General features: G+C 44.1%; 1 protein-coding gene across 11 annotated transcripts in view; it reads left to right on the forward strand.

Annotated features, from left to right (window-relative positions):
- tpd52l2b (tpd52 like 2b) overlaps nt 1-16,317 on the forward strand; it is a 104,831-nt gene that overhangs the window by 33,611 nt on the left and 54,903 nt on the right. For 2 of the 11 annotated variants that reach the window (XM_052058922.1, XM_052058926.1), the window contains 4 exons: nt 2,295-2,321; nt 2,457-2,501; nt 4,156-4,204; nt 7,890-9,046. In XM_052058922.1, coding sequence (XP_051914882.1) covers nt 2,295-2,321; nt 2,457-2,501; nt 4,156-4,204; nt 7,890-7,967 — 199 coding nt within the window. In that variant the 3' untranslated portion in view covers nt 7,968-9,046. Of the gene's footprint in view, nt 1-2,294; nt 2,322-2,456; nt 2,502-4,155; nt 4,205-7,889; nt 9,047-16,317 lie in introns of those variants that run through there. The other 9 variants (XM_052058923.1, XM_052058927.1, XM_052058924.1 and 6 more) reach the window with 5 other exon arrangements.

Raw genomic sequence — 16,317 nt, forward strand, 5'->3', positions numbered from 1 at the left:
GACTATTCGACGCACCGTACGGTTGGGCGCAGTCTCATTAATGGGTGACATTTCTGTATTTTACACAAAGACAGACCGCACTGTACCAATGGGCGCAGTTTTACAGTGGTAAAACATACGCCAGCTTAAACATACGGCATGCATGCGCGCACGCTAACACGTTAGCTTGAACCATACGGTAGCATGTCAAGACATACAGATACAAGCTAAAAACACGTTTTTAAAAAGGCAACGGAAGCAGAACTGAGTTCGGGTGTATTTTATTTAGCCATCGTACAATGTTCTCATGTTTTTCGATCAATCATCACCCAGAAATCCATCAAAGTCCTCATCCTCTGTATCAGAAGCAGAGGACTGCACATCCCAGTTGTCATTGAACGCATCACATGCTAGTGTGAGTTGCTACGCATTGCCGAGCGGAAAGAAGGAGCAGCAACAGCAAAGTCAACATTTCACTCGTGTGAAGCTTTCCCACATTTGAAAGTAAAGAACAGAGCGAAACATGGTGGCAGCGCGTGTGTGTGTAGAAAGAATTGAACAATTGTGCAAGTACCGTAATCCATCAAAAACGCCGCGTTCCCTCTCGTTGTTGCGTATTGTGGCTTAACTCGCCCAGCGCTGCCTCTCACTCTTCGTAAAGTTGTGTTTGCCATCGATCACCCATTGTTCCCATGTCGTTCGCAACTTTACTTTGAACGCCCGGTTGATGCCAATGTCCAGCGGTTGGAGTTCTTTAGTCAAGCCTCCGGGAATAACGGCAAGCTCAGAGTTCATTTGCTTGACTTGGTTTTTCACCGCTGCTGTGAGATGGGCACGCATGCCAAAAGCATAACCGGTGGCTTTAAGTTTGAACTGAGCTTCGTAGGCGTGTCTCTTTGTCGAATTTATTTTCATGGGTTCTTAAAAACCAAAACCGCAGTTGTTTTGCAACAATGCACATTGCCACACTCTATACAGGTGTTGGTACCTGCTTGCGGCGTCCCTTTAGCGTCCACTTACACGCCCCCCCCCCCTCTCTCTCTCTCTCTCTGCCTCTCTGTCTCTCTGTCTCTCTCTCTCTCTCTCTGTCTCTCTCTCTCTGTCTCTCTCTCTGTCTCTCTCTCTGTCTGTCCTGTGTGTGTGTATACACGCCCACCCTTCCCTGATTGGCCGACTTCTTTCCCGCATGCCTGGCCACAGTCACTTCCGCCTTTTCTCTATATAAACAGCGTGTCGGCTGTCAGTCAGATTTTGGAACTCAGCGCATACAAAGGACGCTCCGCACCATAAGGCGTCCTGTCCATTTTGGAGGAAATTTAAGACTTTTAATGGTGCCTTATAGTCGTGAAAATACGGTACTCTTCTCAGAAATGTTAAGCTTTGGACACCTTTGTGGCTAAAATGTACATTCACAAACACACCTCAATAATAAATAATGAACATCTCTACACGCCTTTCAAAGGGGAACTAAACTGTTTTTTCTTTCCACAAATGGGTTGTGTGCTAACACTACACAAAACAAAGTACTCTAACTACCACTGCGTTTGTGGGCTAAGACAAAACAAAATACGCGAGAATGGTAGATATCTGTGGGCCACCATGTTGAGACCGATGGGACAAAGTGACATCAGAACCAGAGTAGCATTTTTGCCTTCTCAAGCGTATATTTGTGGAAGACTGGTTTGCAAAAAAAAATGTCATGTATTATTACTATATATATATTTCATCTATTTCATTTTGGTAAACAACCCACTCAGGAACGCTTTCATGATAAAATGTTACATTTATCGCCATGAATTTATATTGATATAAATGTTACACCCCATCGCCAAGCCCTTCATTCTTGGCTTTTACCGCTAATAATGTTTTATATCCATCTTTGTGTTCAACTCACGGCGCACAGTTTTGAACAAGCATGAACTTAGGATGACTTTACAGCATTACAGTATGTTTTTAGTCACAAAGATCCGCAGAGGACGCAAAATGCACTTTATGAGAAAACCCAGAGGAGATAAGAAAATCCTTCCAAATTTATGCCCCAACTTCTGACATTAACAAAATGATTGTAAAGTTTTTGTTTTGTTTTTTTGTAGTAACACTACTACTACTACTACTACAAAATTGTGCGAAACTAACATGACCTGTTTTGTGGGACAACAAACACAGAGCATGACCAAGCAACTAGAAGCATTTCGGCTCATGGCTCTTGATAAAACTCTTGTCTTCCTTCGTCCACTCTTGTTGCTCCGGTGAACTGACGCTTTCGCCTCACCCTCATTTTTGTGCTTATCTTAATGCTACTGTGGGCTCTGCAGAGTGCTTCCTTTCTCCAATTCTTTTAGGTAAGACTGTGTGTGCTCCTTCCTCCCTGCCACTTTGGTGGATGTGCACATGTCTATGCATGAATGCGTATGTCTGGCTGCTCTGTATTGTAACACGTGCACTTTTCCTTTGTCTCCTCTTTAACGCTTACAAAGTAGCCACTATTCCATTCGCCACTCCATAAGTATGCCAGCTATGAGGTACTGTAACACACCCGCCGTTGTAATAATTCAAACAATGTTGTGGATCATGTTACAATGTCACTATTGCTGCATTCCACACTGCTTGGAGGCAGGAGTTCTTCAAGTAAACAAAACTTGTGGCTGACCACCCTGATAAACGGTTATTTGTTTAGATTAGCCTTCTTTTAGAACCCGACCGATGGGAGATTTGGGGGTTTAATTCTGATGGTTGGCATCTTAAAAAACAAAAACAAAACCTATAAATGGATGAGAAATTATATGTCCGCCGATACTTTCAAAAAGAACATCCTCCCATTTTCTAATCCACATTATCCTCACGAGGGTCACGGGCGTGCCGGCGTACACCCTCAACTGGTTGCCAATTCAATGAGAACATTGCTATACAAAATTCTGCCAATGCCCAAAATTTGATTCGGGACAAAGCGGCTGATGACTAAATCAAAGTAAGCAACTCCTGAGGATAAGAGGTTTGGTTGGATGAATGGACTCTTAATTAGTCACACTGCCTAGATAAGGAATGACTGTAAACTGTTATTTTCATGTTAGATAATGTTGGACATGGGCATTAACAGACACCTCCGTGTAAGTCACAATGAGGTATACACAACTTTGAAAAGTTGTGCTTTTTGAGGTGAAATAACAGTTGCATGTACATGGGGTGTTGCTTTGCTGACATTTACGAGAGAATCTCCTCGTACAAAAAAATTGACGGGGAAGTCACCTCTCAAGTTGTCTTTACAGTGTATTTGCCTTTGCTTGTCTAAACTTTGCATTGTGATTCATTTTGCATTTGTGCAATATGAGTTCAGCGGCCAAATCCGCAGTTTTTTAGCCACTTAGAGGGTGGCCATTTTGCTCCTTTCTCTCGACTGAAAATGACCTCGCCATTGCTCAGGTAATTACCAATCACAGCTATCTGTTTTCTGAAGCTGAGCCATGATATGTTGTGACCTGTGAGAAACTGAGCAGCCGTGTGATGTCATTTTCAGTCGACAGCAAGTGGCAAAATGGCCGTCCCTTGAGAGGGTCAAAATTTTGTAGCGCTTACTTAACTCAGATTCCGCCAACGTGATATGACTCCAAAAGCAATGTTTAGATGAGTTAAGGCGCTTTGAACAAATTCATTTAAAGAAAGTTTTGGGGTTGACTTCGCCTTTAACTCATTCAGTACCAGCCAATTCTTGATCAAGTCTGAAAAGACGTTTAAAAACGTCTTTGGGGGGGGAATGAGTTCAACACCGAAATACACTACAAAGACAAGATTTTCATGTTCAAACTGATCAACTTTGTTAAATATTGACCTATTTCGATTCATTGGTGATGCTTTATTTTACTCTTTTCGAGCAGACAGCCTGAAGCGGAAGGCAGGCAGGTAAAGAGAAGAGAAAGACAAACGCTGAGTGTACCAATTGGCATTCAGCAAACCAAAAACCTGCCTCGTCTCACGAGGTCTGGCTTCTCACTTTGGTGGAATGCAGCAAAAGTTTCAATGATGGAAGTGTTCTGTGTTATGAAAAATGACAAAACAACTACAAACTACAATTACAAAAATGAAAAAGCATTCTTAATTTTCATAACTCTTTTTTTCTTATATTCTAGTATGGTAGCAGCAATTAGCAGTTATGAAATGTTGACAGTGCTTGTCTCACAGGAACTCTGCCACCTTCAAGTCGTTTGAGGACAAAATGGGAAACCTCAAGGTGAGCAATGTCATTTTAACACTATTTCGGTATTTGTATGATGAGGGATGAACAATTCTCATTATTTTATGAACAAATAGCATTTTATTAGGATGACTAATTATCGGCCCTTTTATCGGTCCGATCCTGTAATACGACAAATATATTGAAAGCCGCATTAAAATACACAAACGTACAACCACTTGAAGTCTCCTCATCCTAAAAACAATATTTACAAGAAATAATGAAACTTGCACACAGGCCAGTTCACTTGAATGAGAGCCATCGCCGAGGCTCCCCCGGCAGTCACCCGGCGCCGCCTCGCGGGAGGCCGCCGAAGAATGACGCGACCGATGCCTTTTGGTTTTTAACTTTACCTTCGGTGCTGGATGCTTCTATCATGTGGACTTAATCGAGCTGAATTGCAGCACAAATGGATGACTTCCACCAACTTTTTATTGCACTTTAAATGATGGCGGACGAGATGGCGCAGGACTGGCGGAGTCAACGTAAATAAATGCAGTGTTGAGCACAATTGTTAAATTTAAGGCCCGTAGGCCAGATCCAGCCCACAACATCATTTGTTTCTGGCCGGCGACGGCAAACCGTTTGCATTAATTGTCTTCTTGCGTCAATTGAAAAATAGTTGAACAATTATTTAAGGCATGAAGCTGCGGCATTGGCCCCTGACTACGGTGGTCCCCGCAACTAGGGGTCCACTTTGCAGCCCACAGTTATATTTTAATACCATAAAGGCAATATTTTACAGTGGAGCATATAAGCACATTGGGAGAGTGGAGTTTTCTTTCTTTTGGTATTTTTTCTAGACTCTGCGCCAGTAGAACTGGGGTGTTTGCACCTTTTGTGGGATGGAATATAGATAATTATAATTCATTCAATGACTTGATTTGTACAATGATTCAGAGGGATCGTCCCACACTGATGTCATAATATGAATTCAATAGCATGAGGTGTCCCACGTATATCCGCATAGCGCCGAATTAGTTTGCCTGCGCTTTATTAAATGCACCAAAATCGCGTTTGACCAGCTGTGCTGCAAAAACAAGACCACCTGGCGTCGGGCTCCCAAAGTAGGGCACAATACCTTTCTCTCCCAAACTCAAACTGACAGATTGGACTGGTCAAATAGACAGAAAAATGAAGGTTGTTTGTTATCCATGGAAGGAGGATTGCAGTGATGTTTTAAGAGTTATGTCATTGATATGTCAAACGGATGTCAGAAGTGGAGCCCATCTGCTTGCACCGTTTAACGCACAATGAGCGTGGGAAAGGAGGATTAACAAATTAACAAAAGAACGGAAAGGCTGTGGGTGTCTGTGACACATTAACTACTGCGTAGCAATTTTTTTTCCCCCCTCTCCCACTTTAGCGTACCGGTTAGTCCATTGGCACTTTGCACCTGGTACTGGGACACAGCTCATAAATACTGGCCCAGTAAAAGGTGGCTGGCGATGCCTGTGGCAGCACAGCACAACCTGGATGTGGATGTCGACACCCAACTATTTCATTTGCATTTCCACATTATTATCTGTCCCACAGTGTGTGGCGTACGTTTGTAACAATAAGTCTTGGAGAAGCGCTGCGTCGCACGTTTCATCTGGAAGAATGCACCGTAGAGTATCAATGTTCTCTCATAATTTATGTCTCCAAGTTGCAAAGATTCATCTGCATCATGTTATCTTAACAATGGCATGAAGGCAAAGCCCATTCGGGGGGAACCTCTGTGAGTCACAATTCGCAATCCGGAGAGAATATATGCTGGATGGGGAATGCAAATGGTGAAGTTTGCTTTTTGCGAGGCTCTCGCTACTCCATAAAGCAGGTGTGGCCAACCCGAGGCTCTTTGGCTGGTTCAATGCGGCTCCCGGGCTTTCACACGACAAGCATTGAAAACGCCTCGGCGGTGGCAATGTCATTGAAACAACGGTGCTAAATACACAGAACGTACTACGTCAGCCTATCATCAATCCCAAGTCGACCACGAGGAGTAGGGGCCGGGGGCATTTGTGTGTTTGTGTCTTTAGCTTTCGTTCATGTTCAGGCCGTTCTGGTTGTTGCTCATCGTGGCGTGTGTGCATATGTGCGCGAGTGCGTGTTTGGGCGCGCGTGTGTGTGTGTGTGTGCGTGTGTGTGTGCGCGCACGTGCGAGGATGGGATGCCCATGTGTATGTGGCTCTTTGCAGGAATACGGTAAAAAAAAAAAGGCTCTTTTTCCTCTGACTGGTTGGCCACCCCTGCCATACAGTCAACTTGGCATGAACACGCATTGATAGCATTACTTTCAAAGAAGGCCAAGCACAAGTTGTCAGGAACAGGGGCCATGTAAAATGGCTGCCCCGGGCTTCAGCTGCAAGGGGCCGTTTGACAGTCCATTCATCACAAGTCCGTGGCTGAGAGAGGGTTTCGAGAGGCGGGACTTTGACCCTTTTTTGACTGTACTGGTCTTCCACGGGGGTACACTGTGACGCCTTTGAGGCCTCGATCCAGTTTGGGGTTGGTAAAAATGGACACGAGGCTGAAAAGATGAAAAAAGCTTTCTACATTCTCTGACAACTTCAAGGGCGTTCACAGCTAACCTCGACGCGATTGCTCTCACGATTGAATATTTGTAGAATTGATGATTCCATCAATTAATCAAGTCATTTAAGTTTGCATTTAAGTGTATTACAAAACCATTTTTCCAATACTGTTTACTTAAAACTGTATTGTTGTTTATCATTAAAAAACAACTACACAACAATTGGGCAACATGATCACATGACGGGTATTGATGTTCTCGCCAACCTGTTTGTAATGGAGTCAGTTACTGATTCAGCCGTTTTCCAAAGTAAAAGCACAAAAGAAATCATTTGGCTTTCATGAAGGATGACAGAAATCAGAATAGTTGTTGTTCAGAGGCTGATGAAATCAGAGGATCTGGACAATTTAAATTAAGATAATCAGTGGCGCTAAATCAGGGGTGCCCAAACTTTTTGGATCGAAGATCTACTTTTCGATCAAATAACCTCCCGGGATCTACCCTTACCGGCGCGCGCAAACGCACACACACACATACACACGAACACGTGTGCGTGCACGCCATGATGAGAAACAGCCTGAAACGGAGGCATGCGACGCACTTTTGCAGCCTGTTAACTATCGTAGCTCACACGTACCGTTTTAAAGTGCTTCCCTGGGCCCTCCTAGATTCCTATTCTATTCTCATGCCTTTGGTGAATTGTACACGAAGCAAACTCTGAATGAGAATCATGACGATTAAAGATAAAGCGCAACAGCTCTGATCACAAGCTGCAATTGCAAACTGCTGAGCACTAACAACTTCCGGTGACGTAATCACGCGCCACCATAAATTTAAGATTTACCTGCTTTACTTTATTTTAAAAATATTTTTTTGTGAAAATTAGACTGATAATATGATTAGTGTGCAGTGTATATTAACCCAAAAAATATATTAATAACATGTACAAAGACACACAAATGGTTGTTTGTTTTTTTTTCTTCTCGACACTCCTCGGATCTACTTGGGACCTGTCTTAGATCTACCGGTAGATCAGGATCTACCTAATGGGCACCCCTGCTCTAAATGAATGCTCGATTTTTACAACAGTCGATTCATATGCAGTTCGATGAGTTGTGGATGAATTTTGACATCTGTACTCCCTGTGCTACTTTGTTTCCTGTGCAGTACAAGGTTGTGGGCCCCCGAGGGGATGAGAGCCCAGCTGATTCGGTCACTCCCACTCAGGAGAACCCGCCTTTCTGATTGCCAGCATTTTGACTGAGACTTCCCACCACCACATTTTGCAGCAACGTCGCTGAAGGCCTCTGCCAAAACCACACAACTGTTTTTGCGCCCTCTCGTTCGCACCTCTGTATCCAGCCAACCTTTGACCTTTTGACCTGAGTCGCTCCCCTTCCTGTCCATTTTTGTCAGTGTGAACGCATGCTCGCATGGCGGTGCGAGACACTCCTGGGTTACACTAATCCTGGTTGCTGCGCGTCTCCTCTCCGCTGTATCCCAGCAACCGAGCTCTTGGGTGAACACTTTTGTATGATAAACACTTTTTCACTGCTTTGCATCATGTTTTTACAAGGCTGCTGCCACCATTCCGCATGGGGGGAAGCAAGAAGAAAAGTAGCAAGACACACACACACACACATACAAACACTTGCGCATGACTCGCTGAAATGTCCGTTTCCTTCTCGCCTTTCCTTGCACTCCTCTCCCGCTAAGAACCACCTTTAGCTCCAATGTTTCGCCGTGCACCACCATGTTGGACGGGTGCACCGGGAGTTAACTCCTCGCCTAGTTTGTCGTCAGGTGGCCATTTTGCATATTCCTGAAATACAAATCTAAAAAATTGTCCATATAGGTCAATGAGTGAAGCTGCTTGAAATTGTCCGCAAACAAACAGCACTGAGTTGTTTAACTTGTTACACATGCTGTCACTTTTAGCTTTCTTTCAATGTGGAAAACTGCACAAGAAACATTCTCATGCCAAAAATGGCAAGCCAACATTAAAAGTGACGTTTATTTGACTTGTGAGTTGTTACATATAGCGCATTTTGTTTCCTTGGTTGAAATTGCCAAACCCGTATAACTTGGGCCGCGTTTCTTGTCCGCGGGTCTTTCTGTCACAGATTTTATTTCCACCCACAATGGATGAGAAAGAAGTGCAGAAGTGTGTGTGTCACTGTGCGTGGTGTCAAGAGTGCAAGTTTTATGCTGGACTTTGATTAGATGCCTATTATTGTGACCTTGGATCACGTTAGAAAGCTTACGGTGGATGAGTTTTTGTTTTGCTGTGTATGAATGATCAATAAAGCATTCCTTTAAATGAATACATTCATTCATTCATTCATTCATCTTCCGAGCCGCTTGATCCTCACTAGGGTCGCGGGGGGTGCTGGAGCCTATCCCAGCTGTCTCCGGGCAGTAGGCGGGGGACACCCTGAATCGGTCGCCAGCCAATCGCAGGGCACACAGAAACGAACAACCATTCGCACTCACACCTAGGGACAATTTAGAGTGTTCAATCAGCCTGCCACGCATGTTTTTGGAATGTGGGAGGAAACCGGAGCACCCGGAGAAAACCCATGCCAGCCCGGGGAGAACATGCAAACTCCACACAGCGAGGCCGGAGCTGGAATCGAACCCGGTACCTCAGCACTGTGAAGCCGATGTGCTGACCACTGGACTACCGGGCCGCCCTAAATGAATACATGCTTTGTCTAATTCAAATCTACTCAACAAACTTCCATTATATAGAAGGCTTTATGAATTTATTATTTTGCAGTGGGGCACCACAACGAACAATGTTCAGGGTTCGTATCTATGCTCGAGCCTTCCTGTGTGGAGTTTACCTGTTCTCACCCTGCCTGTGCAGGTTTTCTCCCACATTCCAAAAACATGCATGCTGTATTAATTGAACACTTTAAATTGCCCTTAGGTGTGAATGGTTGTTCATCTATGAGTGGCTGGCAACTGCTTTAGGGTGTACCGCTCGCTAGGATAGGCTTCAGCATGCCCACCACCCTCGTGAGTCTTAGCGACTTGGATAATAACTGGATGGATGCGCTGCATGGCTGCGGTAATCAGGTCATCGGCTTTGGCGACTAGCGCGGACATTGACAGTGTATTGGCGTCGTGGAGGGCGGCGCGAACTGAGGACGGGATGGACTGTAGCCATAGCTCGCGCATGAGGTCGACTTTGCGAGGCTGGCCAGTAGACGGATCGGCGCCGGGTAGTCGGGCGAGTGACTGCATCTCGTTCCACAAACTGAGAGCTGTGCGGTCGCCTAGATCCTGACTGGGCATGGCGAGCAGTCGTTTGGCGCGGGCGCTGACGGTACTCTTTCAGCAGGTGATCTTTCAACGAGTCGTACGTGATTTCGTCGTCTTGTTGGTCCAACCATGCCGAAACGTGCTGGAAAACGCCGTCGGGGACGGCTTCTAAGACGTAGTCCGCTTTTGTTCTCGGATCTGTGACTTTCCGGAGGCGGAATTGTACTTCGGCCCGGCGAAACCAGGAAACGGGTTCCTGAGTGCTGAAAGGCGGCAGTTTCACCGAGACGGCGTGGATTGCGAGGTTGTTGTCGGACGGCGTCTGCAGGGGTGGAGTTGTCGACATCTTGAGTCTCGAAGGTTGCGTGTTGAGAACGGCGAAGGGTCACCAGTTGAGTGGCTGGCAACTGCTTTAGGGTGTACCGCTCGCTAGGATAGGCTTCAGCATGCCCACCACCCTCGTGAGTCTTAGCGACTTGGATAATAACTGGATGGATGCGCTGCAGTCTGTTTTCCAAAATTGCACTCCTTGTCATTTTTAAGGCGTCTGTTTAAGTTTTCCTGAGGGAAAACAGATTTGAGGTGCTGACCTTCCTGTTGCTGTGCTACAACGCTGCTCTCAGCTACATGAGCAGGGAGAAAACCCACACAGGCAAACTACACACAGGGAGGCCGGAGCCGGGATCGAACCAACGACCTCTGCACTGTGAGTTCCACGCGCAAACCACTGGACCACCGGGCTTCTAATTTAACTTGAAATAATGAAAAATGCCTGTAAATATGGTCAGTACTAAATTTATGTTTTAATTCGATTTCTTGATACATGTAAATGCTTAGAACATGGATGGATGTTGGCTGAGCCATTCAAAGATGTAATAGCATTTTTCACCACGCGATGGCAGACGTCGCTCACCAGCGCCTTCAAGGCCGTCCTGTGCGTGAATTACTTCTTTGAACGCTGATCTCAAAAGTTCACGAACAGCAACAATTCTATTTATTTCACGGCGTTGACTGTTACCGGTAGGTTAAAGTAGTGTCTTTCAAAAAGGAGCATTGATGTATTCAACGCTTAATCGTATGACAAACACGTATGGTGGCTAAAGTGGACAAGCGGCTGTTGTGACGTCCTCGCATTACAGATATCGACGATGCAAATGCTTTTTTACTGTGCTCTGTTTATTTCTAACTCTCGAGTGGAAGTCAATAACTTGTGCACTCTTTGTTCATTCTTGACTACTGTGCTCGGTTTTACTGCTTAATTCTCTAATCTCCATCCATTTTCCGATCTGCTTCATCCTCACAAGGGTCGCGGGTTGCTGGAGCCTATCCCAGCTGTCTTCGGGCAGTCGGTGGGGGACACCCTGAACCGGTTTCCAGCCAATCGCAGGGCACACAAAGACGAACAACCATCCGCACTCACACTCACACGAGGGACAATTTAGAGTGTTCAATCAGCCGGCCGTGCATGTTTTTGGAATGTGGGAGGAAACCTGAGTACCCGGAGAAAACCCACACAGGCACACATGCAAACTCCACACAGGGAGGCCGGAGCCGGGATCGAACCCACAACCTCTGCACTGTGAGTTCGACGCGCAAACCACTGGACCACCGGGCTTATAATTTAAGTTGAAATAATGAAAAATGCCTGTAATAATCTTTATATATATATTGCGCGTCGTCCCGCACGCGGTCTGTCCTTCCGTCTGTCCCTTTTCAAAACGTACCTACTTCACCGCGCCGCCACTGCGCCGCTCAGGCAGTGGCTCACTACGATCGCGCGGGCATTTTAGCGAAAAAATGTTGTCTACCCACAAGCATTGCAATGAAATTGTTATTTAGTAGAGCTAAACATCTCTTTATTTTCGCGATGAGCAATGAAGATGAACAAAAAGTTGAACCAAGCAACAACACTTTTGTGGGCCGAAGGCCCACCTCACCAGCCTTCCGCAGGAACTAGCTGATGAGCCGCCCGGAGGGCGGCGAACCAGCTAGTTAATTATAAAATGGGATCAAGATGAAAGTTTTGGGCCCCTTTTCTCCTCAAATCTTTATATTTAACAGTCTGTAAAAGATTAGGATTATTGTAGCACACAGTCAACAAGATACATCAATCACAAATAAAATACATAAACTAAAGACTAAATCACCAAGAGATAAATAACATGGCAAGATTGACATATAAAAATAAATAAAAACAAATATTGGCAGATTTGTAATGATATAATGAAAAAATTGTGAAAGATTATTAGAAAAAATGTGGCTCCCATTTTTTTCCTCCCAAAAACATGGCATGAGCCCTTCAAACACCTTGAAGAATCCTCCACAATTAAATTAACAATCGAATATTAAGGTTCAACTGCTTACACTGACCATCTCACGAATAATGTTCCATTTACCGTACACTTTTTTAAAGTTTTTTTTGTTTGTTTTTTTAAAATGCAAATGACACTGATATATCACGACAACATCACAGCCTGCCGTCTTAATAATACTATAGAAAAAAAGAGCAAAATTTGATTTATTTCCTTAGTTTTTTAACTTTATACAAACCCACTGATGATGCAGGAAGAGAACTGAATAAAGGTGGCAATTTTTTGTTGTTGTTATCTTCCTGAGTTTAGCATTTCGATTTTTGCAGACTCATATCATAAAAAATGCGACGGGGTAATAAATTTGCTGTTTTTCTTGCAAGTACAGTATGCATGACTATATTTGCCTGCCAAAGAATTAACAAAAAACAGCACAAAATTAGGTTGCATTGATTAAATTTTGCACTTGAATCAATGCAATAATTTTTCACCCCGTGACTGCCTGCAACATAATAGACTACAAAAAGTGAACAAACACAACATTTTCCAAAACGTACATTCTTTAAATATCCAAGATCAACCCACAAATGTTTTGACACACTTTGCGAGTGTTTGTAAATTTCCATCAGAGATGGACCAAGATAACTATCAGTTTCGGAGTCACAAGTGTCACAGTTCAAATCCATCCATCCAGTTTCTGGACTGCTTCACCTCCGCGGCTGGAACCGATCCCAGCTGACTTTTTGCGACAGGTCAAATCTAAATCATAACAACACAGGCCCTTACATCGATGAATGATTTTGAATGAAACTTCTTTTTTACCATAAAGAAATAAAAACTAAAAAATGACGAAGAGTCCAAATTGGCAGTTTCAGTATGACATTACATGTGAAGTACACATCAATTTGGAAAACAGCACAGACCCTGTGATTTTTCAAATAACAAAATGGGTTGAAACACATTTTACCAATTTGTGACATAATGACAGGAGCACACATCAAGACAATGCAAGCCCTAAACAGCACGGCTGTTGATGACTCTCACGGATCAGATAGTGTTGAAGGAATTCCTGAGAAGTAACTCAAATTGAAACACATCTGCTCTTAAATAATTGTCCTGTCCAAGTGAAAAATAATAACAATAATAATCATCCAAACAGTATATATTTGTGCATGTAAAGTATGCCTCTGTCATTCCAAACGGAGTACTGTACTAGTGTGGTTTTAAAGCTGTGCTTGTACATCAGTGACCATGAAAGTAATGTCTGTTTAAGGAAGTTGATGGAGACTAGACAAACACAAAGTAATCAAAATTTTAAAGTTTTATATATTTGTATGCTTGGTTCACTTCGTGCATGTGTGCTCTCGCAGCTTGTACACAACGGAGCACAGAGAATCAACGCCAAATTGAAGGCGTTTGTGAACTGATAACACAGGATGTGCCCCGACTGTGATGAGAATGTCCTTGAGTAAAGTTACGGTTGTCTCAGTTCGTGGAGAAATAATAAAGTACCAATTGTTTGTACAGGGAGTTGTCTTGGTCTAAAAATGTTGACTGAGGGGCATATCGGGGGGCCGGCCGAAAAGCGCGGCATGCAAACGAGGGAGAATTTTTGTCTGATATGTGACTTGAAATTTGCATACGTTTCCAATAAAAGTTCGGAATGGAGCACAGAAAGTTGAGTTTCAGTTGGAGAAGCGAACACTGAGTGGCTTCATCGATAACTGAGCTCCCTCCCGACAGCAAAGACAATCTCTTCCTGAGTCTGTTTGTTCAACCTATTTGAGGCATATCTCTGGGAGAAGTACTGGTACTGAGTTATGATCCGTTGTGTCAAGCAAGTTTCACTTACATTGCGAAATATCCTTCCACACTTAATTTTTCCATACTTATTTGTCATGTCCTTGTTTATGATGATACGAATGCAGCGTGTTATACCGGAGACAAATTCCTTGTGTGTTCTACATACTTGGCCAATAAAGATGATTCTGATTCTGATCCACAAGTCAAGTCAAGTCAACTGTATTTATAGAGCACTTTCAAACAGCCATCGTTGCATACAAAGTGCTGTACACGGAGCAATTTAACATGCACAATAAACAGTAAGACAAATCAGTAATAAAGACGGTAGAAAGCACAGAACAGTAAAACCAAGAACAAATTTAAGTCATGCTGAGTCGAATGCCAAAGAATACAAGTGAGTTTTGAGGAGGGATTTGAAGATGTGCAGCGAGGAGGCTTGCCAAATGTTTAGTGGGAGGTCATTCCAGAGAGAGGGACCAGCAACAGGAAAGGCTCGATCGCCTCTGAGCCTCAGTTTAGTTTAAGGCCCAAGAGACTGTTGACTTAAGGTAAAGAAAGGATGGATATAAATTAAGGAGACGGGGCCCAAGTCTACAGGATGGGATGTACAAGGGCCACTGCGACCAAACAATATCACTTCTGTCTTCTTTTCATTGAATTTCAAGAAATTTTGTGCCATCCAGGTTGTGATTTCTTCCAGACAGGATAGGAGTGGCCTTAATGAGAAGGCGTCTTTCTTTCCCAGTGGGACATAGATCTGGCAGTCATCTGCACAGCAAATACCATGTTGCCTTAATTAAGATGGAACCCAATGGGAGCAGATACAGCGAGAATAGCAGAGGCCACAGAATTGAGGCCTGTGGAACACCACATGACAGGGGAGCAGTGCGTGACTCAGAGCAGCCAAGGCTGACACAAAAGGTTCTGTCAGCTAGATAGGACCTAAACCACTCAAGAGCACTGCCGCCAATGCTCACCAAGTGCTGCAAACGAGTCAGCAGAATACTGTGATCCACTGTATCAAATGTTGCTGTTAAGTCCAATAAAACTAGACACACGTGGTCTCCAGCGTCGTTTGCCAGGAGGATGTCATTAGAAACGCGTAACAGGGCTGACTCCGTGCTATGCATCGTCTTGAAACCTGACTGGAAAACCTCCAAGATTTTATGTTCATCCAAGAAAAATTAAACTGCATGTGCACCACTTTTTCCAGAACTTTGGAAATGAAAGGCAGTTTGGAAATGGGCCTGAAACTTGACAGCAGATCTGGATCAAGGCCAGGTTTCTTGATCAAGGGTTGGACCACAGCATGTTTAAACTGTTAGGGAACTATACCAGAAGAGAGGCTGCTGTTGATGATCAGAATCCTGATTCTGATCATGTGTTTTGTTAAGGAATTATTCCGCTAGAAGTAGTAGTAGAACACTGTTGAGGAATTTCACCTTGCTATGAGAACTATTGACACTAGTCTCTGTCCTGAACATCTGCTGAAGTACTTAAAACAAAAAATGTAGTGTGAAGTTTAGATCCTATTTTCACTTGGTTAATTAACAGCCCCCCGAGGGTTTTCTTGCCTCCACCACCTCGTAAAAGTCCCTGAAGGCTGTCAAGTGCCTTTGAAGAGGAACCCTAATCTCAAGATTTGTGGACCAGCAGCAGTGACATGTCAGGCCTCATAGCTCAGTGGTTAGGGTACTGGTCTTCGCAACCAGGGGTCATGAGTTCAATTCTCACTGATACCTAATTGCATATGCCTGCGTGCCCGTCAATACTGTCCGTTGAGGATGTGGAAGCCATCTACATTATTAGCCTTTTGATAACAGGTATGCTGCTGTTTGGTGTTGGCAGCTTTCTGTTCTATCACAAAATTCAACCGACGGGAGTGGCTCTATTGGAAGCGAAGAAGCTGCCGGTCATTCTGCATGGTTTGGCGCGAGTGTCCAGACTCAAGCTGTGATGAAGCTCAACCGCAATTTGATGCGGTTTTGGAGCGACTCCGTACGATCGACAACAACATGGAGAAGTTTGAATCCGCGGTGCGGAAAGAGATTGCGGATCTTTTACTTCACAATCCCTCCCCATTTCTTCTGGTGTTCCCCAGGGTTCTGTCCTCGGTCCGCTCCTCTTCATTGTCTACCTCCTTCCGCTCGGAAACATTTTCCGCAAATTTGGCTTACACTTTCACTGCTTTGCGGATGACACCCAGCTCTATCTCT

Source organism: Hippocampus zosterae, chromosome 2 (genome assembly GCF_025434085.1).
Source record: "Hippocampus zosterae strain Florida chromosome 2, ASM2543408v3, whole genome shotgun sequence".
Classification (NCBI taxonomy): Eukaryota; Metazoa; Chordata; class Actinopteri; order Syngnathiformes; family Syngnathidae; genus Hippocampus; species Hippocampus zosterae.